Genomic DNA, 24,705 nt, shown 5'->3' on the forward strand with positions numbered 1-24,705 from the left:
CTTAAGCAGGCTGACTCAGGGCTCCATCCCACAACTCTGGGATCGTGACCTAAGCCGAAATCAAGAGTCGGATGCTTAACCGACTGAGCCACCCAGGTGCCCCAGATGTTCTTATGATTTTAGTAAAAACTCAAAGTATAAACTCACCCAGAAAAAGAAGTAGTCCCTTGTTTGGAAAACTCTAGGACTTACTAGATTACTAGATTACTAGATTTATTACTAGATTACTAGAAAAATTACTAGAAAAATTCTGTATGTACATCTATCTGTATATGCATAACTATATCTATGTATGTATGTTTGTTTGTTTGTTTGAGAAAGAGTGAGAGTGTGAGCAGGAGAGGGGCAGAGAGAGAGGAAGAATCTGAAGCGGGCTCTCCTGTCAGAGCAGAGAGCCCGACACGGGGTTTGAACCCACAAACTGCGAGATCAAGACCTGAGCAGAAATCAAGAGTCAGACAATTAACCAACTGAGCCACCCAGGTGCCTTTCCACATATGTATTTCATAAGTGGATAGGGATGATAAGGCAAAGAAAGGCTGAGTGCTGACTTAACTCAAGGTCCCACTGCTCCTTAGTGGCTGAGCCAAGACTAGAATGACTTCTTTTTGATTATCACCCACTACCCTTTCCTCGTAAATCCTGACTCACTGGCACCCACATCGCTACCCGTGGGTCTTCTGCTAACGCCGCACAAATGCAAACCACTGACCAGTAGCTTCCTCGCTGCCTCCGAGAATTCCTCAGTGCTCCGGGTGAGCTCACCTGCCCTACAAGCTTGACCAACACCTGTACCTGAGCTGCATTCACCCTTTCTCCAGCCCAGACTTCTCTGTAGAGGTCCAGGCCTTTGTCCAACTGCTTTCTGGCATCTCCACCTGCTCTCGGGTTCCGGGAACTCAGCCTGGCTCAGACCGAACCCATCCCCCTGCCTCCTTGCCAGTGCCATCCATCTGCCCAAGCACTGGAGCAAAACCCAGGTGTCACCCCTGAACATTTTTCTACTTCCCTCCCCAGCCCCAAGCAACCGTTCAGTACTACCCATCTGCAGTCCTAATGATACTAAGCATCCACGCCCTTTGCCTTATCTGCACAGCTGCTTCCCTGCGGCTGCCCTCATCTCTTGCCTCTGTTAATAAGCTCATCTTCCAACTGCTCTACCTGCCTCTGCCTTTTCCCTCTCGAATCCAGTCTCTACCCTGCACCGGAGTGAGCTACTGAGAAGTTGAAATTGATAATGTCCTTTCTCTGCTGGTGTCCCCCCAGCAACGGCTGTCTTACTGTGATTTTCAAGGTCCTCTGTGTTCTGGCCCCTGCTTCCCACACCAGCCCCATGTGGCACCCCCAGCCTGCTTCGCCAGTATCCTCCAGTTCCTTGGAAGTTCACGCTTTCTCCAGCTCTTGGCGCTTTACATATGTTGATTGCTCCTATACTTCAGGTCCCAGCCAGAGATCACCTTCTTGATGCCCCCAAGCGGATTACATTCCCTCCGGGGGACTCGCAGGACCCTGAGCTTCTCCTTCGTGGCACCCACCACACTCTGTGGTCTCCCATCTGCTACACTTGAGGTCCTGGCCAGTTCATCATTGCCTTGTCAGCAACAGCCACACTGCCTGATGTCACTAGACACTCAATGAGTACTTGTGTAATGAATGAATGGGAATCTCAGATGTGCACAGCAGTGCTGACTTCCTTAAGTTAATCTATTTTATCACATTTAATTGAATAAAATCAAGATTACTGATCATTCGTAACAGCAATTCATGGTTGAACTAGTATTTAATATTGATGATGCTAAATATGAACGGCCCCTCTTTGGCTCTCAATTCCCTCATCTATAAAATTCAGAGGTTGCATCCCATGCAAGGTCCTTTCTAGTTCAAAGAATCTAAGATATTCACTCCCAAACTCTATTAAGTGCAGAGCTTTCTCACCTGTATTTTCATCTTTGAGGGTAACCTTAAGAACTTTAAAATGAATATTAGTTCCTCTTTACTATGGATGGACCGATGCCCACATGTATAAGGATTCCTGAAGAAAGACCACCTATACACAACACCTTAAAAACCCATCTAGTACTCATTTCACCTGATTTATAAATTAGAAAAGGAGTTCAATATCCTCAGATCTCATGTAAGAATAATCATAATAAACACAGTTTCAGGGGGGAGTGCTCTTAACTCAGTCATGAGTCTGTACTAACCTTCCAGGGAGTCCTTCCACACGTTACTGTCAGCTATTTAATGTTAATTTATTTTTGAGAGAGAGACACACACAGGAGCAGGAGAGGGGCAGAGAGAGAGGGAGACACAGAATCCAAAGCAGGCTCCAGGCTCCAAGCTGTCAGCACAGAGCCCTAGGCAGGGCTCAAACCCTTGAACTGCAAGATCATGACCTGAGCTGAAATCAGACGCTTAACCAACTGAGCCACCCAGGCGCCCCTATTGTCAGCTATTTAAAAGCCTTTTTGGAGGATACACTCAAGTTTAAATGTAAAAGTTATTTTTAAGCACATTCTGGAAGTCGTATTTTTTTTTCCTCATTCAGATGAAGCTTCACTTCCTCTCACATTAACTTAATTCATCCATGTGTTCATTATCCAAGAAGCAGTGATGTACCTATTCAGTCCTTGATAACACAAAAGGCCAAGTAATACAGACATGCTTTAAATTCTGGACATACTTCCTGAAGGCAGCAACCCCAACTTTTAGTGCCCAGCGCTGCTTGCCAGGCCATGGAACCGCCTGCGCTCTCCTGTGCTACCTTGAAGGGCCCCAGGGCCACAGCCTCCATTCTTATTGCAGCACTGTCAACACTAACCACATTCCCTATGGCTTCTCTCTTCCTAAGAAGGACCCTGGGGGGGGTGGGTAACCCGCGCTTCCCTCACTCTCCTTTCAACGGCCAGTCTCATTATCCAGTGTTCACAACCTGTTTTGCTCTGTTGGCTAACACTGTTAACACTAAGAAGTTAAACTTTTTGTGTTTGTTGCTGGAATTTGAAAAGGTAAACTAATCATTAGCAATCATAACCACGAAGAGAGGTAACCTGCCTCTTTGTTTTTTGTTTTGTTTTACATCGTCTTACCTTTCCCTGATTGAAATTGGAATCCCTCCCAGATAGTATGTGCCGAAATCGAATATTTCACCTTCAATTCTGATTTTTTTAGAATTCACATTTATCCACATGAGTTTTTGGGCTTTCCCGATTTTGATCTGGATCTAAAATAAATGAGAGATGAGTCAGCAAGCAATGGGCAATTAAAACATCCTATTCACCGTGGTTCAGAGCTATTATGTTTTTATTTCCTTCAGATTCATTATATACATGGTAGGAAGATTCTGAGCCATAGAACTTTTGGATAAAAATATAATATTAAAACATTTTAATAGAAATGTTTGCATTTGAAATTAATCATGTTTTATATATGCCATATATACATATATATATTTCATGCCCAAATATTCCGATTTTGAGAGATGTGTCCCTCATCCTTTAATAACTGTTAAGTTAGTCTGGTAATAGAAAAATGTCCTGGCACTGACTTAATTCTAAAGGACTGAGGACATTTAACAATTCACGTGAACACGTTCAAAGGATGTACCGAATGGTCTTTTCCGTTGTTGACAGTGTGGGTAACTCCTTTTTCTTTTGGTGGCTCTGAATTCAGTTTGTAGCGCACCAGGAGATTGCCATCTTCTATATTTAGAGATATGAAGCGATCCTAGAGCATGGAAACAATGTAGATTACCAGAAGATTCCACCAAAGAATACCTAGAGGGCTGGGATTCAGGTTACTCTCAAGTTACAAACTGCTCTCAGCTTCAGCTGCCTCCTCAGTTAACAGGGACAATAGTGCCATGATATCCCATTGCCAGGATGGGTAAGACGGTTAAATATTGTAAGCAGTGTTCAACATCATGCACGGTGGCTAGCACACAGGAAAGACACAATAAATGTATCCGTTATCATGATTTTGTTTCATACGATCCATAAGCAGCATGCATGAATGGAAAGTGAAAAGACACAGATCGTTAATATCATTTGAAAAGATGGCTGCTACCTTTTGGAGACAGGCACGGTCCCAGACGTCTGCCACCATCTGCTTGCTGACTTATTGCTGTGTCCGCCTCATCCCCCTCGAGCGTCCCCTCCTTCCATTCGTATGTGGAGGGATCCCTGAGGGCCCTCAGAGGACCTCCTCTTCCCTCCCACCCTCTCTCTGCCTCAAAGTCATAGTCACTTCTGCAGCCCAATGCAGGTGTGTGCCCACGAAGCCCAGATGCTTCCCTCCAGCCAAGACTTGTCTTCCCAGGGCCAGATCTGCACATCTGGTTACCTTATTGTTACTGCACACGTGGCTTACTGATACCTCAAATTCTGAATATCTCAAGCAGAGCTTGGGACCTACATGCCTCTATCATGCCTCCCAGCTGCCAAGCCTGACTCTCCGCCCTTCCTACCACTCTCTCCCCTCCTTTCACTCTCTCACCAGAAATCCCCTTGCTGAGCCAGCCACAAACCTACTAGGAGTCACTCTTAATCCTCTCTCTCTCTCTTCCAACCAAATCTTGTCGGTTCCACCATTTCTTAACTTTCCATTTCATGCCACCCAGTCTCAGCCACACTTCTCTCTCTTTTTTTTTTTTTAATATTTTTTAAGCTTATTTATTTTCAGAGAGGAAAAGAGTGAGTGGGGGAGGGACAAAGAGAAAGGGAAAGAGAGAGAATCCCAAGCAGTCTCCACACTTAGTGCAGAGCCCAACACTGGGCTTGAACCCACCAACTGAGATCACGACCTGAGTGGAAGTCAAGAGTCAGATGCTCAACCAACTGAGCCACCCAGGTGCCCCCACTCTCTCCCTTCTTGCCACTCTGCAGCCAGAGAGCTCTGTGGAAATGTCAGTGCGGGCATGTTTGATTATCCTCCTTTCCTCTCAGGATAGAGCCCTGACTCCCCAGCACATGTTGTGAGGCTCTGATCACCCCTTCAACTCTGTTTCTCCGTGTTCCCTCTGCTTCCCGGTGCTGCAGCTACAAGGGCCACTGTTCCATCCCCGAGTCTCCCTGCCCTTCCCACTTCCAAGTCTTCTTTGTGCTTCGTTCCCCACAGGGATCACCCTTCTGCTCTGTCCTCTTCAAATGCTGTCTTCTACTTTCCTCCGGGTCTCAGATTACCCATCCTTTGCTCAAGAAAGTCTTTTATACATCTTCATTCACCCCAAACCTTTCCTCTATACCACTCATGGTCATTGTGATGAATTAATGAACCAATTACTGAGTATGGCTTTGTTAAATATTTGTCCTCCCCTCTAGAATATAAGGTCCTTGAGGGCAGCAACTGTGTCTGTCTTGGTTGTAACTGCAACCCCATCACTGCATAAAGAACATACTTGAAACAGACCTTTCTTTAGAAAGATATGCTGGGGGGCGCCTACGTGGCTTAGTCAGTTAAGTGTCTGACTCTCGAGTTTGGCTCAGGTCATGATCTTGCGGTTCATGGGTTTGAGCCCTGCTATTAGCATAGATACTACTTGGGATTCTCTTTCTTCCTCTCTCTCTGCCCCTCCTCTCTCTCTCTCTCTCTCTCTCTCTCTCTCTCTCTCTCTCAAAAATAAATAAATGAACTTAAAAAAATGATACGCTGAGGAATTTCTGATATAAGGCTTGAAAGTTTATTCTTCCACAGTTCCCTAATGATCAGAAGGCCTCTTTTTGAAGTCTACTGACAGAGTCCTTACTTAAAAGGAACAACAGTCCTTATCTGAATCCTAAACCTTGTCCTAGGGAGCCACTCAGGGTTCATCACACTCCAAATCAACAGAGTCACATCGACTCACTGAGTAATGAGCATAGCGGTGCTCAAAATCATTTTCTTTCATCTGGTCACTAATGGTATTCCATATATTTTCTTCTGATATGAATAGCATTTCTGGTTCTCAGTCTCCAAGAACTTCAAAACATAGTGCCAAGAAGACCTTGTTTTAGAAAACAACCACCTGAAGATGCTGTGTAACTGTTCAGCTCCCTACATTCTATAGGCAGGTCAGGTCCTTCCCAAACCCTCAGAACTGGTTCAGCCTTAGAATCTCCCAGAGGGTCAAGACCTGCCCCAGACAAGGGGGTTGGATCAGGTCTGTGTCCCCACCCTGCAAGTAGAAGGAGCCGGTCACACCCCAAACTCCTTATCCATCCCACATTCAAAGACAGAGATCCCATGGGCAGTAGTACTTCCAGGAGTGGGCAAGTCTGGGCCCATCCCCCAGCAGATGGCGCTGACCATGACTTGGAGAGTCACTTCGGATTTCTCCAAACTAGACTGAAGAATGGCCTCCAGAAACCACAGCTGCTTGAAAACAGGGAAGCTTCCACGTCTTGGGAAGCCAGGAATCAGGCCAATAGAGACGTAATTCTGCACAGTCTGGCGAGAGCCGGACTAAGATGCAAACAGCAGGAAGTCAAACAGTCTGGCTCTCAGAGACCCTGGGAGGTCATCACATGATTTCAGGCAGAATAAGTTGATTATTAGGCAAACAGCAGTTTTCAAAGAATAAAACTGACAATGGCATGTTTCGGTGGCATGTTCTCAAACTCCTGATTACCTGCGTATACTCCCATAGCCAAAAAAAACAGCATTGGGCCGAGAGAAAAGATGTGGGTAACATCTGCACATTTTTTCAGATCTAGTTAGTTATTTATAATAACCCAGTTACCACGAAGTTGCTTAACTGAATGGAAATATTGGGTAGTGTTTGGACGTTTATCATAGAATACCTGATTTTCTGCAAAGAACAGCAAACCTCTATCCACGGTGGTTTGAATCGTTTGTCCAAAGGTCGGGAAGGGAGCATTTGGTTGAGTTGGAACTCGAGCATAGCCTGTACCTTCAAAATAATTTTTGTCCGACTCTTCCTTTCTCCTGTCAACATCAAAGATCACAGGTTAGAACACAGCAACAAAGGACCACCACTCAAGAGGGTTTATTAAAAGGAGATGCTGCTATCTAAAAACCAGAGCAAAGCCCACACAACGTAGCTGTCATGATTTTGTGAAAGAGAAAACATCTTTAGAATGTTAAAATAGCCAGCTATTTGTCCTGGATGTGCTCTTATATGCTATGATAATCAAACCCTAGCTCAAAAAAGCTAACAGTTAAGGGGCACCTGGGTGGCTTAGTTGGTTACGCATCTGACTCTTGATTTTGGCTCAGGCCATGATCTCACAGTGGGAGAGAGTTTAAGCCCCGCATCGGGATCTGCGCTGACAGTGCAGAGCCTGCTTGGGATTCTCTCTCCCTCCCTCTCTCTCTGCCCCACCCCTATGCACGCACACATGCTCTCTCCCTCTCTCTCAAAATAAAAATAAATTTTAAAAATAAATAAATATTTTTTAAAGTGATAATAGTTAAAGAGTCTCCTCTTAACTGTCTATTTAGGAACCATCTACTTAGGAAGATGTGGCCTAGCAGCTGAAGACTTTGAAACGTAAAAAATTATTAACTTGAAACATAATTTTATCCTGAGTAATAAATAGTCTGTCCAAATCCTTTTAACTATAGGGAAGTCAGGAAGCTCAAGACAGCAATTTTCAAAAAGGTCCAGCTGTCAGAGTACCTAGAAAGTCATGGTGCACTTCATGGACCAACATTTTTTTTTTTTTTTGCAACTTCAATATATAATTTTGTGCCTGAATCAGGTACCATCTATTACTGAATATTTTGTGGTAGGAGGCGCCAAACATTTAAGAAGGGTTTATTTTTTTCAAAATTGAGAAAACTCTATCGCTCCAATATTTTATACAAATGAGGAAACGTTGGGAGTGGATTAGCAGTGTGGCGTGCGATCATAATTTAAGATCTGTTGGCCTAAAGCTATCAGTGACATCAACAGCATCCTATTGGCTCATCCCTTTATTATACATAAAATAGTTGCAAGTTCCCCAAATCACAGTTACAGAGACACTAGTGCCTGGTTTTATTTACCTTCTACAAGGCTCTACTTCAGTTGTGTTGAGATTGAAAGTTTTTTTGAAGTTGTACAAGCTCAGAACATTTTCATTGAGGTCATCCAGTTCAATACAACCTTTGTACGGAAGGAACCTTAGTCTGGCAGGAAGCTAAAAAAAAAGGAAACCGAAAATCTAATTCAACTAAGGACAGTGGTCAGGTCAATCAAGAACAGTATGAATCCATCACTTTTAACTATCCCTGCAGCATACGGGCTAAGAATGTGGACCTTGGAGCCAGAGGCCCTGGCTTTGCTATTCACCAGATGCTTGACCTTGGGCAAGTTATTAAACCCCTCTGTCTCAGTTTCCTCATCCGTGAAATGGGAATAGTAATGCCTTCTTAAATTAATCTACTTGGGGCGCCTGGGTGGCTCAGTCAGTTGGGCGTCCGACTTCAGCTCAGGTCATGATCTTGCAGTTAGTAGGTTTGAGCCCCTCTGTGCTGACAGCTCAGAGCCTGGAGTCTGCTTCAAATTCTGTGTCTCCTCCTCTGTCTACCCCTCCCGTGCTCATGCTCTGTCTCACTCTGTCTCTCAATAATAAATAAAACATTAAAAAAAATTTTTTTTAATTAATCTATTTGCATCTTGATCACTGCACAGAGGAAGTGCTCAAGAACTGTTAGCATTTATCCCTGGATATGCTTTAAGAATATATAGTTAAGTTCATTTTATATACAATGGATAATTAAAATAGAGATGTGAGATCATTACACCAAATTAAAATTTAAATATTTTCACTCAGTGAAATAACATTGACACTTACTCTAAAGTCAGATGGGTAACCTCCAACATAAAATACAACATTTTCAGGGTCCAGGTTGAGGAGGGTGTTGCTGTTTCCACTCTCCATGTCATGGAATTGGGGTGTTTCAGGTTTACTGGATGTGGCTTTTTTGGTGTAATTTAGGCTTGCAAACTGATAAATTCTGTTTAAAAATAAACAAGATTATATTTAAAAATTACACGAAAATTGAAGAAGTCAAAGCCAAGATACTAAAAATGGGGTTCAGCAGTACATACAATGGGAGTTTGGTGAGTGTGGGTCAGATTAACAAAGAGCAGTGGTCAATGGGACTTGTACCTCTGAAATTTCACCCGGTCCATAACTGCCTCCTGAGTTTCGCTCTCGGTCAAGCTCTGGTCCACTTGGAGTTCAGACTCCTGTTCTCCCAGGTTGTAGACACACGTGAGCTTGCCATCTACAACTGCCATGCCGATGTAGTCCCTGGAGGCCTGGAGACAGAAAGGCCACCTTAGTGTACTTCACAGGCACACTGTTTCTCTGAACTCCCCATCCCAGGAGAGTGTATTTCAAATATCTAATGGGTTTTACACAATAAGACTTGGGAAGACAGAATAAATGAGGTACCTCCTTGTACAGAACGATACAGACAGAACATTTAATTAATAATGTCTGCACTGTCTTTGCTCCTGGTTTATTGCACTCATGTATTCACTCCCCCTTTGGCCAAATCTCCAAATATTTGCCAAGCACTTGCCATAAAGATGAACCAGATATGGACTCAGGTCTCCACTAGAGTTTAGTCTGGTAAGGGAGATAAGCCATTTTTGTTCTCCCTGTACCATGCAATGATCTCTTAACACTTTGCTATGCCTCTGTTGTAACACCTAGAACCCTGTATTATCACGGTTAGCTACGTATGTATCTGTCTTCTCTGTTAGAATACAGCACCTTAGAGTACATATGAAGTTTTCAAATTGTGGTAAAATATATACACAACATGAAATTTACATTCAAGGAACAATTTTTGTTTATCATAAATACAGGATGTGGCACCTTGTAGGTAGATGGTACAAATATTTTGAAGGAATAAAGTAATGTGTGTTTTGTTATAATACAAAGCAGAAAGTCATGTCATAACAAAGCTACAAATAAAGTACCAACACTTCAAAGCATGAGAGAGTGATTAATAATAGTGTCAGTTTTAGGAATCTTTAAATACCACATACACTAATGACAGCCAAGTTTCTAACTGACTAGAATTTTCCAGAACAATGTTTCAGACATTTTTTCCCCCATAGCCATTGTATGCTAACCCAGCCAGTGATTACCTTTTCCTCTGACACTTAAGTTGAAGAAATATATTTTAAGAGGAGGGACTAAAAGCTAAAATGAACTGTTCAAAATGCCTGTAGCAGTTGTGGTTTAAAGAATTTAGAATTAGGGGCGCCTGGGTGGCGCAGTCGGTTAAGCGTCCGACTTCAGCCAGGTCACGATCTCGCGGTCCGGGAGTTCGAGCCCCGCGTCAGGCTCTGGGCTGATGGCTCGGAGCCTGGAGCCTGTTTCCGATTCTGTGTCTCCCTCTCTCTCTGCCCCTCCCCCGTTCAAGCTCTGTCTCTCTCTGTCCCAAAAATAAATAAACGTTGAAAAAAAAAATTAAAAAAAAATAAAATAAAGAATTTAGAATTAAAAAGAGATGGGCATTAATTAGGCAGGAGAGGCTTCATTTCACTCTGGTCCTCATCCACCCATGGCCCCACCCCTGCAGACTTAAGGGTCTGGGCATTCTGACAAGGACAGGGTCACAGTTTTGTGAGGAAGAAGCACTGCTGATTTCCATGAGACCTTGATATTGCCGCCCCGGTTGTGTACGGAGGGGTGCTCATCTTTAACCCCTGGTGTGTACGTGCTCACGTGTACACACACATGTACCACATGCTGAACCCACTGGGCAAGGCCTCTCCATCAGATAAGGCCAGCAGGTAACAGTCTGCAATTGATGGAAGACCCCTTGTGGTGCCATCAGAGGTGGTAGAGTCTGCTGATGTGTTGGTGGGATTTCCTCCTGCTACGCCAATGGAAGCAGGAAGTTATGACACACTGGTGACAACACGCCTCAAAAACCATATTGTTTTGGGCCACAATTCAACCTACAAATAGCGGCATTCCTTAGGGTGATGGCGGCTCGATCATCCCAACAGCATTCCTGGGGAAGCCTGCTGCTATGTCATGAGGACACTTAGCAGCCCTACGGAAAGGACCTCATGGCATGGAAGACGCCTCCTACCGACAACCATCACTAACTTACGAGGTGTGTGAGTCAGCCAAACTGGAAGCAAATCTCCAGCCCCAGTCAAGCCTTCAGATACCTGCAGCGCCAGCCAACATCTCGACAGACATCTCATTAGAGAGACCCTGAATCAGAACCATCTGGGTTAAGCTACTTTGAACATTGTACCATAGAAACAGCATGAAATAATAAATATTTACTGTTGTTTTCGACCACTAAGTTTGGTGGTCATGCAGCAAATATATAACCAACATTCAAAAAAAAAAAAAAATTCCCAAACCATATTGTTTTAAAAACAAGAGAAATGTCAAAGCAATACCTACATCTTTATTTCCGAGGTACATCACAAACATATTCTCAGTCCCCCCATTTTCTTTTGACTCAGGTCTTTGGAGAAACAAAGAAAGAGATGTGTATCCTTTCAAATCATCTAGGTCATCCGGCAGCCGGACTTCAACTCCAGATTTACCATTGAACCTCATGGGGACAGCAACCTACGAGGGAAAAGATCTAGAGCATTAACCATTCTCCTGTGAGGAAAGGGGGTGTGCTCGCAGTGGTAGCCTGTGCCTCTGATGCGAATCCTTTCAGCTCTACCTTTCCTAGTTGTTATGATAAAGAGCAAAGGAGTGTGCATGACTCCTAGACCTGGATTATAAACTCATGAAGCTGTTTTAGGGGCTGGGTAATAAAGCATCCATGTTCTTCCTGTTTATAAGCCAGGAGTCTATGAGAAGTGCATCTAATTCTCTGTGCCAGAAATGATAATCACTATTATTATCATAGTTGCAACTAGGAGGTTTTTGTGCAGATGAGCTAACGTGTGGAAACACTTAGCATGGTGCCTAGTGCCTAGTAGACATATAATACTTCAAAAATATTTTTAAAATAAATTCTTTAAGGAATCATTCCCCATTAATATATTACATGTTATGGTTGCTTTTATTACAGTCCTTAAAAATGAGTGCATCAGGGCTCTCTAAAAATAGTGAACTGAGAAATCAACCACAGTGCCTTTAGGGTAGTGATACTCTGACTTGGCTTCCCAACCCTCTGTCTGCAAATATCTCACAGGGGGTGGATGAAAAAAGCAAGATGTTTCATTAGTATTATTTTAGGCCAAAACAAATTCTGATAGAGAAGTGTCAGGAATTCAAGTAACTGTCAAGTTAAAATAACAAAGGCTGATGAATTTGATTTCCAGTGAAGAAAATTTGCTATAATCCTGTGTTTAGAACACTGCCCTCACTGATAGGAACCATTCCTCCACCCTCAATAAAGGTGGATTCTATAACTTTAAAGTTATAACAAGAAAGTAGGTCCTGTGCAGCATCATATCAGCACATTCTGCTCACAGAACCCTACCTGAACTTGCAATAACACTTCACCAGGTGAGGCGTGGAGGAGAACTGTTCTTCCTGCCTGCATAAACTCAGTGGGGAGGAAACTGCTTCAGGTCCCTAACATACCAAATCATTTAGGGCATGAAGGTAATGTGCACTTTTGAAGGATGATAGGAGGAAGTGAACTTTCACATTCCAAACAACTAAAGAATTAGAGCAAGAAAGACAACCAGTTTCCGTGTAAACAAACGCCTTCCCTTTCTTGATGAATGTGTTAACCTCTCAGAGAAGGAGGCTTAGTGCCTGGCAATGTGGGGACACACCTACCTTATTTGCAGCATCTCTGGCCTGCTGAATTAGCTCCCGGATACGGTCCACGTTGTCAGAGATATTGCCCAGTGGCAACAGCTGTTGGTTGATACTTTCAATCTTGCTCAAAATGTCAGGCAGTTTGTTGGTTAATTTCTTCACTGTTGATGAGATTACAGAACAGAAATTTGTAATTGTGAGTTGAGAAAAGGTTAAATACAGATCTTCTCATTGACAGCATTTGTCAAGTGTTACGTTTGGGTCCCAAATATTGGACAGGATGACTCAGAGTCAGGTGATACCTTTCCTAAATACATCGTGGATTCTATCCTGCAGTCTAGATATCAAATCATCTTTCTTAACCACTACAGAAGAAGATAAATCTTTATTTTTTGAACCTTAATATCAATTGTAATCTAATACCTCATGATTAGGGGACCTATATCTCCACTCTAAAAAAGGGAAACTCAATACCAATGTCAATGGGTTAAAAAAAAAATCCCACCTAGACTTTCTAATAGAATACCCATATTCTTTGAAGGTGTTATGTGAAGCAGTTTTCTAATATTTTAATTTCTAATTTCAGACTTTATCAGGGAAGAATTCACATAAACTGACCAAAGTGCATAACAATGGAGAAAATGGATAGTATGTCCTGTCTGAAGAATGCTTGATACCTGAGTTATCTGCATCAGTGAGAGCCTTGTTGAAGTCTTCTCTCTGTGTGCTCCCATAGGTATCCTTAATTCTTGCCACATCTGTCTCAATAGGGTTGAGCCCATCTAGAACCTCATCTGTGATGTCGTTGGCATTTCTGACCATGCTCTTTGCCCTACTGATCATATCACTGATGTCATCTAAAGCACACACAAAGAGGGAGGTGTAAGTATCTTGAATGCTCAACAAAAGAAGCCAAGTACGGTGGGTAGGGAGATACTGACCTCTCTGTATCCCACGAAGGTCATCTCGGATGGCAGTGATATTGGTATCAATCAATCCTTTCTGAACTGTCATAACTTTCAGAGTTTGCTGTAGGTTGTTGAGAGCCGGACTGATTTCTAAAATTAAATAAAGCATCATGAGGCAATTACCCTATGGATTTTGATCCTCCATTGGTATTGGTGGCCCCTGAAGTAGCCAGCATCTGCAGAGCATTGAGCAGACCTGAATCTCAGAGATGTTCACTATAGGTGCCTAGACCCACAGTTCCAGGGGCCTCCAGGTCCAGAGGCCAGGAGTATACCTGAGCCTGTGGCATCCAGCTGCTTGGAAATGCATCATGAACACAGTGAGAGGCTTAGTCATTTAGGGGCAGTTCGACTTCCACTTTGGTCAGGGCAAACGTCTCTGCTTACTGAAGGAAAGGGATGTGCATTGTCTGGCACTAGTCTGGGCTTAATATTAGTCATACTTATTGAATGAATGAGTGAATGAATGAATGATGCCTCTTCAGAGTATAATAAAGTGCTGTTGAGACAGCCTCACCCAAGCAAATGCACTCACAAAGTAGGCATTGTTTGTTTCTGTCCACTTCCAAACTGATATATTTAAGGGGATTCAGTGAAAGGGAGGGAGTTCACAGACATTCCTAGCTGATAACATTGCCACTTTGAGGTAATGGAAAATGACCAGTGAATGCTTTAAGGCCAAAGTGATGATACACGGTTTAAATTGTGATTCCAGGACCGATTTAAATAACAATGTAGACAAATGCCCTATGATCTCTCTTATATGTGGAATCTAAAAACACTCCCCAAATACAAGGAACCTATTAGGGGCTGCCCAAGCCCCCGGTGGGGGGGGGCGGGGGTGAAGGGGATCAAAAGGTAAAAAGAAGCATGCTGGTAGAAAACAAAAGAGAAAATATCAATGTAGTTTGCCTCCTAACCCTACTTAAAACAATCCTCACCTCTTAGCTTATACTTTGTAAAGGGAACAGATGTCACACCAGGGAATTTTAATTCCTGCAATTTGCTAAGCAAATCATTCTATGTTAATACATATTTTTTGTAGGTAATTTTTCATGTATTTAATTTTTAAACATGAGAAAAGATAAATATTACTGTCAGAAGGCATCTAGTCACTCAAAAATGCTGACATAGTTTCTTGGCCATGAATGAACACAAGAGACCAGAAAAAATCAAGAAACACCATTTTCAGAACACCAGAACTTGGTGAGATTGAGATGGTTTAATTGTTTTGTAAAAAATTAAATACATGGGAAATTTTCAAAGATAAAATGTATGATTCAAAAATTCTCATGCTTCATAGTAGTAGTAATTTTTGGTACTTTTACTTACTAGCATTTTAGGACTTAAGAAAAGTTGAAGCTCTGGTGACCTGAAACTATTATCTGGGCCTTAAATGAGAGACCAGCCCTGGACATACCTCTATGCTGTGTGGGTTCCCAATGCCATGGGCACTGATTACCTTTGAGATTTATGTATATTCATGAGGTTAACTTGGTATATGTTAGAATATTGGGCGGAAACATCAAATCTATTAAATAGATCACACATTTGCTTCCAGAATTTGCTGTTTCTCCTGGTCTTAACAGGACGTTTTCAAACCCTTGGCTATCCCAGCCTCCCCTTCCCCGCCAGGCTCCAATACCTTGCCGTAGCTTCTTCTGTGTTAGCTTGGCTTCCTTCAATAGTTTATCACTGTCAGAACTCAGGGTTTTTGCTTTTCTTGGAAGATCTTCCTTTATCACCGTCTGAAAGCAAAGCATTTACCAGCCTTAAGCATGTAGCATTCCTTAGGAAATGTGGAGTAAGATTTTTTCATCCTACTCTAAAAGCCCTTATCTTCAATCTTTAAAGGATGAGGTTCAAAGGTAAGGGGGAAGTTTAAAAGGACTGTTCCTGAAAAGATACAGTTAGGGCTGTACATAGATATGTGTGGCTTGGGGAGGTAGACACTTCCCTGGTGACATACTAACAAATCATGTGATACCTGTCTCATTTTCTCCCTGTTGTTTGTACAACACCTTCTTCAATAACTGAAGAAAGAGAAGAGTTGCTTTTAAGTTTTTAATATTTGGGAGATAAAAGTCTTTAACCTTCAAGAAGGCCTATCCTCTAATTCTTTGATATTTAATATTTTATGCTTTATTCTTAGATATGGGAATATTATATGGTACATGTAAGATCACACAGGACTCCAAGACATGCCCAGGTGTTAAGGCAAATGACAGGAAATAAATGGTTACCAAATCGTGTACAAAAATTTCCCTCTTCTTTGTGAAATGCCAATACTTAATCATGGTCTAAAATCATACCTAGAAAGAAGCAGGATACACTACTCATCTTGGCTCAACATTGGTAATCAGTGGAATTTCTATCTGGTTTCACAAATGGCTTTTAAAACTGCGCTATATCTATCAAAACAGTCATGTAAACACAAACGATCCACATCTAGAGCAAGTTCAAGTCTATTCTATATAATAAGTTCTAATTTAAACTAAGGCTTGTTGGGGCGCCTGGGTGGCTCAGTCGGTTAAGGGGCCGACTTCGGCTCAGGTCATGATCTCGCGGTCCGTGAGTTTGAGCCCCGCATCGGGCTCTGTGCTGACAGCTCAGAGCCTGGAGCCTGTTTTGGATTCTGTGTCTCCCTCTCTCTCTCTCTCTGACCCTCCCCCATTCATGCTCTGTCTCTCTCTGTCTCAAAAATGAATAAACGTTAAAAAAATTTTTTTAAACTAAGGCTTGTTTACATTCCTCAGTGCATATGAAAAGAAAGTAAGACAATGAGTCGTCTCCAGAGTGCATCCAAAAAAGGTGCCAGTGCAGGTGCCCACCTGGAGGGCAGACTCAGATGCGCTAGTGGCCTTGTCAGCCGCGTCCTCCGCTGCTCTGATGGCGTTGAGGATATTCTCGTAGGCGGTGGCAGCATCCACTGCACAGCGCACCAGCTCATCCCCACTGGCATTCCTCTTGATCCTGGAAGACAGTGTGGGTGAAGGGCTCCAACAGCCTCCACTGCCTGCGGCTGAAGGCCCCTTCACCTCCCCCTCCCAGCCTCCTTGATTAGCCTCCTCATCTGGCAAATGGAGACCTGCGCTGGCAAGGGTCTATCCGGGAATCACACCCCCAGCGCAGCTTGGGTTCGGACCCGGGCCCTGGGTGCCTCCCCCCTGCCCTATTCTGGAGCCCCAGCTCGGTCAGGGAGGCTTTCACACTAGGTCCAGCAGCTCCTGCGGTTAGACCTGGGGGGTCACTCACTCCTCCAGCTGCTTTGCCAGCTTCTGTAAAGACTGCGCGTGCGTTTCTGCCTCCACCACCAGGGAGGCTTTACTGGCGGACTGAGAAAGTTCTCTCACTTTGTCACTTAGCTCACGTCTTGCTTCATTTAAAGTGGCAGCTAGTTTTTCATATTCCTATTTTTTTCAAGTAAACAGAGACAGTGTCACTTTAAGCAAAGAATGTATACACCATTTTCTCAAACTCTGCCATAAACTTCATGCTCCCAGGATGCATTATTTCAGTAGTGGCACTGATAATATTTTTGCAAGTTTTACCACCATTTGGACAATTTTCTTAGGGTGGGTACCCCTTCTGATAAATTTTATAAAAGCACACTGTCATCATTAGCATAAAGTTGTACTAAACCGAAACGTTTTTTTTTTCTACTCTAGAAATAGCGATAACAAAAGATATTTGCAAAATGCCCATTGGGCTGCTAATGTGGTCAACCTATTATGAGTCCTAAATAAGTTCTGCTAATAAATGCATGCTTGATATTTTAAAAACAGCATTCCAATTTTTTTTTGTTATCACAAAAGCAACATCTGCTCACTGTGGGCTAATTAAGTAATACAAATAGACATACAGAGGACACATCATTCACACCCCCCACGCCCCAAGGGTAGCACCATGGTAATGAACATCTTGGTTTATTTCCTTCCATCTAAAAGACATGTATTGCAGAAAAAAAAATGTTAACCCAGTTCATAGTTTCCTCATATAGAATCTGAATGTTTTTCAGTGTTCAGAGAACAAGTTTTGCCTCTACCTCCCGGCTTTTCCCCATCAGCTGCAGCAGCGTGTTGGTCTGCAGTAAGGAAGAGTCTGCAGTGGTTAGGTACTTGGTGAAATCACTCTGTAGGGAATTCATTTCTTTAACTTGTCTCTGGCGAGAAGAAGAAGAAGAACTTGTTTGAACTACATGGTATACGACCAGGAAGCACAGGCATATCTACTGCACAACAGCACAGAAATTGTTTGGGAGTCATAATGTTTTCTTGAAACCGAAAGATCATCGAGGCAACTAGAAAGTGCGGGGAAATCAGTCCACTTTGCCGCGTGGGTGTGTTGTCATGGTTTCCTCAAACTACATGCCAACGAAACAACAGTTCGCACGTTGCAGAAGCTTTCTAAACTGGGGGCAACTGGGCCAGTGAGGCGGAAAAGTAAGTAAGCTCTGGTTTGTGAGGCAGCATGAGGGATTTTCCTGAACAAAGCAGCACCCATCATCACGACGCCCCACATGCCAGGCCCTGTGAGGTTGGAGAGGTGCTTCAATGAGAGGGTACATGGGATCTGAGAAGGCCAAGCTAGGAGCCGCCCAAAGCTCACACACCCATAAAATCGGATCATGCACCCTTCCGCTGGCATCATCAGTGACTTCCAACAGCCGTCTAAAGAGGCTTTGGGGGGGCGCCTGGGTGGCGCAGTCGGTTAAGCGTCCGACTTCAGCCAGGTCACGATCTCGCGGTCCGTGGGTTCGAGCCCCGCGTCGGGCTCTGGGCTGATGGCTCGGAGCCTGGAGCCTGTTTCCGATTCTGTGTCTCCCTCTCTCTCTGCCCCTCCCCCGTTCATGCTCTGTCTCTCTCTGTCTCATAAATAAATAAACGTTAAAAAAAAAAATATTAAAGAGGCTTTGGGAATTAAGCATATTGCCATCGACTAAAATATTATTTGTTTTCTTTGACAAGTTCTTCTTTTGGGGGGTCAGTCCTACATTACTCCACTTTGATCTTACTGTCATTTAATAACGCCTCGCATTTATGTTGCTGTTTCAGCATATAGTGTGCACCCCTGAAAAAATATACTGTAGAATCCCAAGCTCCAGATTCTGTCTCTGCAGCTCCTGCATGAGGCCTGTATTTTAATCTATTTCCTGTAAGATAATGGCTTAAAATGCCCTTATCAGTGATTATGATAATGATGTTTACACAGCTGACACAAAAAATCAGTTATTTAAAGCATATATTATATCCTCTGATTTAATTATAACAATATTGGTTTAATTTCTCATCTACTTGGCAACATTATTCCTCCAACACTCTGTCAGCCAGGGGCAGGACTAAAGCAATTTGCTCTGCTTTCTCTGTGGTTTAAGTTCACAATCTATTCTGGTGACTGGGGAGGAGGAATAACTTTGGTTTTGCATTTAATCCCTTACTCCTGTTTGATTAGCATCTGCCGTATAGACAGGTGTGCACAGGCTAGACATACAGACAGGTGCCTGGCTCTGCCGCTTTATTAATGATAAAGATCCCTGCCCCCCTCATCCTTGTCATTAAGAAAAGTGTGCAGATTCTGACTGTGAACCCACCTTGATGGATTCCAAAGTCTTCTCGTTTTCTCGGTTGAGGCCAGTGGCCTGCTTTGCCTGGGCAGTTGCCTCTTGTAGTGCGGCCCGCAGATCACTGAGTTTGGCCTCGTACTCATTTAAAGAATCCCTTATGTTCTTGACAAGTGCACTGTTCTCCACTTGGTGGTTTTCCAGCCAGCTCCTTATCCGATTCAGCACTATAATACAACACATTTTTGTTTTTCACTTGAGAGAGGAGTACCTCTAAGCTAAGCTATAAAGTCTACAGAGGAAGAATGAAGTTTCTACTCATTTCATGGTTTTCCTTGAACTTGCAAGTGAATGGGAAAGGAAACTAACATTTATGGAGCACCTGCTGTGGTTATGTGGGCACACAAAACCACATGAAAACAATGATAGCAGTCTCATGTTTCAGATACGCAAATGGAGAGCCCAAGAAATTAGTTGACCGACCCAATGTTGCATGACCAATCAGCCTTGGCACTTGAACAAGATCTGCAGAGGACAGAGCATGTGCTCCTAACACTGCTATTAACACTACCAACTAACACTACTACTAAATACTACTAACTGCAAACTAACCCTGTCTCCTCAGTCAAAAGCAAAGACTAATAATAAATTTAAACCATACAAATGCTAAAAGAAAACTGCTACCGTCTGCATATTAACCATTGACACATCATTTCATCGGAGAAGAAAGATCAGTATTTGAAAAAATACGCACCAGACTTCTATTTCTCACAGTTTTGAACTAATGAGGCATTTTTCCTAAGTAAAACCTTTAGAGGTATTCTGTTAATTTCTACTACACCAGATTTTGGTTCCTGCAATAGTAGTGCTAATATCGATTTGTGATTCAAGACCCCTGTGCTGGTGGGGGTGGCCATTAAAAAATGATATAATGAGAAAGTTGAATGGAGCTGAATGAAGAAAGAATAAAAATGCAGTTAATAAGGAAAAGGCAATACCAGTGCTGTTATCTTAGGAGAAGAACCTATTTTTTTTTCTTGCATGATGGTAAGATGCTATATTCTACAACCTCTTGGTAGCCTGGAGGAGCTACCCATTCTCACACCATGCTCTAAAAGTTGTGAACACCGGGGCGCCTGGGTGGCTCAGTTGGTTAAGTGTTGGACTTCGGCTCAGGTCACCATCTCACGGTTCGTGTGTTTGAGCCCCACATCGGGCTCTGTGCTGACAGCTCAGAGCCTGGAGCCTGCTTCAGATTCTGTGTCTTTCTCTCTGCCTCTCCCCTGTTCACGCTCTGACTCTCTCTCTCTCTCTCAAAAATACGTAATCGTTAAAAAAGATTTTAATAAATAAAAAATAAAAGTCATATACGCTGAAATGACTAACCTAGCCACCTGTACTGGGGACCTGACATTGCACTTTGCACACTGTATTTCAAGCCCATTAGAATGGGTTGCATACAAGGATTTGGGAACATCCTTACGGAGCTGAGCGTCTCTTTTTTCAGCTTCTGCTTCTCTCAGGTGCTTTCCAAAGTTGCGGCTCCGTAGCTCTGTCATCATGCGCTCTGCTTCAGCCAACTCTCTGGAAAAATCCCCTGACGGCACATTGTTTCCTTCCCCATCTGTCCCAGAGATCTGCTTCAAGAGAACTAGAAAATATCGAGTAGTTTATTAAACTGGGAATTCTGGACTCCAGTAGACTACTAAAAAAAAAAAAAAGGGATTTTTATGGAAGGTTCATATTAGTTTTTCAGTATCATTACAGGATCTTTTTCATAATATTGAACTCTTAAGGAGAAATTCTTTCAGGGCATGGGGGCACAGAACAGGCTATGTAATAAAAAAAAATATTTAATTGGATTGAGTAACTCCTTACTGTGCACATTCCGGATGACATTTTTAATCTTTGTGTCCAGCTCCTTTGTGCTTTGGGTTGTCCGATCAACATTGTTATGTAATGTTTGTGCTTTTCTAGAATTTATTTGAACCTATATGAAAAATAAATTGATTACTAACAAATCATGTTGATCCGGGGGTGCAGGGGGGGAAACTAACAATATTTTGAGGACAACAACAACAACAAAAAGTTAACGTTATTGACCTAACACATTACCTTTTCTTGCAAAGCTTCAAACTCTCGATTCAGATTACTCAGTTCTTTTTCCAGACCATCCATTTTTAATCCATGATTTGAAATGGCAGAACGGTAGTTGAGTAACTGATTCTGAAAGTAAAATGCAAAATTAATCTCACATTAGAGCAGAAATTTGGAGTTAAGTCCTATCAACTTGGTAATCCCAGTGGTGATATGGAAAAATTCGTTTAGCAAGTCAGATGCTGGTCCACAGGAAATGATTTGGCTCTTTGAAATCAGCTACTTGAAGAATCTACTTTCTGATGTGAGTTGTGATATGGTTCTAAAATAAACTTATAACCGTGAAAAGACAAGAGATACTTTCCTTGAGTTAGAAACCAAACCTTACAGAAATGAGGATACCACTTACCTGATATCTTACTTTCCAGACTCTACAAAACGCTCAGTTGTTTTTAACCTATATTTAACATTGTAATACTAAAAGCAGTGCCTGAGGCTAATTTAGTGAAGGAACCATCAGATTCAAAGAATTTTTTAGCAGGAAGGGAACTGAGAGCTCATTTAATTGAATGCTGTAGAGATGATCATTGATTGCTTAAGGATCAGAATCCAGGTCCCCCGTTTTTTTGGATACTAAACAGTTTCCTTACTTTTAGAGGGTGACATTTCTGCACATAATCTCTAGAGTAGTGATTATTTTCAATTTTTTTGGGAAAAAAAACTTGTTAATATCTTGAAGAAATTTACAGGAAAAAGCTATACTGTTACCTCCTATTAACTTGCTATTACCTATACTATTAACTTGCATGTGACAGAGCCAGCACTGGGGGGGAACAACACAGGCTTTACAGCTTAGGTCCAAACACTAGGTCTGCCGATTTTGAGTTTTATCTCCTTCATCAGTAAATTGGGGATTATCATATTAAGCTGCTGAATTTTTTGATGATATTATCAAGTGTCACGTACATATGAACACTGAAAAATGTTGTTTTCCTTCTCACACTTCTTCCTAAGGAATTTTCACAGTGTATGTGTGATCTAGGAAGAAGACAGTTCTATTTTAATTTTCATACAGGAAAACTGAGGCATGTCATTCTATGGAGTGTTAGTAGAATATGTACAGTGAGTAAAGCATGGCCTTTGGAATTTGATCTTGGTTAGAGTCCTGGAACCCGCCATGTGCAAGCTGTGTGATAGTAGGCAAGTTACTTAGCTTTAACATACCTGTTAAATGAAAATAAGACTATTTTCCTTATAGGATTCTGTAAGACTTAAATAAAGCACTGAGCACAGAGCCTGGCACATAGGACAGGTACTGAAATGCTGGCTCCCTGCCCTTCATTGAAGAAGTGCAGGGTTATATTCATGACATCAGAGTAACTCCAGGGGCTTCTTTTTCTCTCAAAACATAATGGCTTTTTTCCTCTCTATATTAAGAGCCTGTAAATCATGGACTAAAATTTACCCTGATGGGATGAAAAAGAGCCATTTTTCTAGTATTATTTTTTGCTATATAAAGTTCACTCTTGAACAATACTGGTTTGAGCTGCCTGTGTCCACTTATACATGGATTTTTTTCAATAAATATGTAAGAAGATCTTTTGGAGATTTGCAACAATTTAAAACAAACTCACAGATGGACCATGTAACCTAGAAATACCAAAAAAAAAAAAATCAGAAAACCTTAGGTATTATTGTAAGAATACAATATGTAATACATACACAAAATATGTGTTAACTATTTATGCTATTGGTAAGGCTCCTGGTCAACAGTAGCCTGTTAGGAGTCAAGAGTTATATGCAGATTTTCAACCGTGCAGGGGGTCAATGTCCCTAACCCCCATGTTGTTGAAGGGTCAACTGTGTACTCAGCTATAAGCACTAAGGGGTTTGGAATCAGCCCTCATTTTAAAACAGCACTTCTTAAACTTTCCCCAAAGCCTCTTTCACTATGTCCAGTTTAGGGTTTATCTCCTCTACTGAATTCTTTTACTTCAATGAATAAATTTTTTTTTCATTTTCATAATTTTTTTTTTATTTTTTTTTCAACGTTTTTATTTATTTTTGGGACAGAGAGAGACAGAGCATGAATTGGGGAGGGGCAGAGAGAGAGGGAGACACAGAATCAGAAACAGGCTCCAGGCTCTGAGCCATCAGCCCAGAGCCTGACGCGGGGCTCGAACTCACGGACCGCGAGATCGTGACCTGGCTGAAGTCGGACGCTTAACCGACTGCGCCACCCAGGCGCCCCTCATTTTCATAATTTTTAATTGAATATTTTCATATGTACCTCTTCTTGTTTGGTTTCTAGTGTTTTTAACAGTATTCTAATTTTTTGTTCCTTCTATTGAATTATTACTCTTCAAAGTAATTTTCAGATTGTCCCAATTTTAATTTTATCTAAAGGGAACTCATCTCTTAGTGGTTGCTTTTGTTGGATGTCTTTCGTATTGTTACTTGTCTCTTCCCAATGTTTGCAGGTAAATATTGCACACACACACCCGCAGCAACTCCACTTCTGCCTGCACTCTCTGTGCCCTAACCAATGATCTTATGGTCATCGCCATTCCCACCCTAGATCCTCTAGTCCAGAACCAGGTCTTATATTGGCAGCTTAGGACTTGCACACTATGGTCATGTTGAGGATATCACATTCCAGTACAGATCCTGGTTTGTGAATCATGTCCATCCAGGTCTTGGCTCATAAGGTTGTAGCTTTCCTAGTCTCTCATATACTCACTGCTCAACAATGAGCACTGGGCAGTTTCAAGATTGTTTTTCAGTCTCCATTCATAGGCAAAAAGGTCCTCAGTTTCCTCTAGGGAGCCTGCCTCTGGCCCTGTGGGACTTTAGCCCTATTACTTATCCTCTTGGCCACCTTCTTTCCAAGCACACATAGAATATTCTCCTAGATGAACCATATTCTGGGCTATGAAACAAACTTCAACACATTTTTAAGAACTGGAGTCATAGAAAGTGTGCTCTTTGACCACAACAGAATTGTGTGAGAAATCAATAACAAGAAGTTATCTGGAAAATGCCCAGTTTGGAAATTAAACAACACATTTCTAAATATTCAGGGGTCAAAGACATGTCCCAAGGAAATTTGAAAATCCTTTGAATTGAATAAAAATGAAAACACAACAACTCAAAATGTGTGGAATACAGCTAAAGTAGTGCTTTGGGGGAAATTCATAACATTAAATGCTGATTTAGAAAAAGAAAGGTTTAAATCAGTAAGATAAGCTTTCATCTTAAGAAACTAGAAAATGAATAGCTAATTAAACCCAAAGCAAGCAGAAGGCAGAAAAAATATGAATAACAACAGAAATCAATGAAATTGAAAACAGAAAAACAATGGAGAAAATCAATAAAATAAGATCAT

General features: G+C 42.1%; 1 protein-coding gene across 2 annotated transcripts in view; it reads right to left on the reverse strand.

Annotated features, from left to right (window-relative positions):
- LAMA3 (laminin subunit alpha 3) overlaps positions 1-24,705 on the reverse strand; it is a 274,852-nt gene that overhangs the window by 28,520 nt on the left and 221,627 nt on the right. For both annotated transcript variants that reach the window (XM_047087081.1, XM_047087082.1), the window contains 18 exons: positions 21,339-21,449; positions 21,102-21,213; positions 20,707-20,874; positions 19,254-19,450; positions 17,709-17,825; positions 16,919-17,073; positions 16,495-16,636; positions 15,309-15,411; positions 13,637-13,753; positions 13,373-13,552; positions 12,714-12,856; positions 11,367-11,537; positions 9,093-9,244; positions 8,775-8,937; positions 7,984-8,117; positions 6,777-6,921; positions 3,607-3,726; positions 3,090-3,223 (listed from right to left, as the gene is read on the reverse strand). In XM_047087081.1, the coding sequence (XP_046943037.1) occupies positions 3,090-3,223; positions 3,607-3,726; positions 6,777-6,921; positions 7,984-8,117; positions 8,775-8,937; positions 9,093-9,244; positions 11,367-11,537; positions 12,714-12,856; positions 13,373-13,552; positions 13,637-13,753; positions 15,309-15,411; positions 16,495-16,636; positions 16,919-17,073; positions 17,709-17,825; positions 19,254-19,450; positions 20,707-20,874; positions 21,102-21,213; positions 21,339-21,449 (2,564 nt within the window). The remainder of the gene's footprint in view (positions 1-3,089; positions 3,224-3,606; positions 3,727-6,776; positions 6,922-7,983; positions 8,118-8,774; positions 8,938-9,092; positions 9,245-11,366; positions 11,538-12,713; positions 12,857-13,372; positions 13,553-13,636; positions 13,754-15,308; positions 15,412-16,494; positions 16,637-16,918; positions 17,074-17,708; positions 17,826-19,253; positions 19,451-20,706; positions 20,875-21,101; positions 21,214-21,338; positions 21,450-24,705) is intronic.

This window comes from Lynx rufus, unplaced genomic scaffold, assembly GCF_022079265.1.
Source record: "Lynx rufus isolate CCGP_SWC_20201006 ecotype Redwood Valley unplaced genomic scaffold, mLynRuf1.p SCAF_22, whole genome shotgun sequence".
NCBI lineage: Eukaryota > Metazoa > Chordata > Mammalia > Carnivora > Felidae > Lynx > Lynx rufus.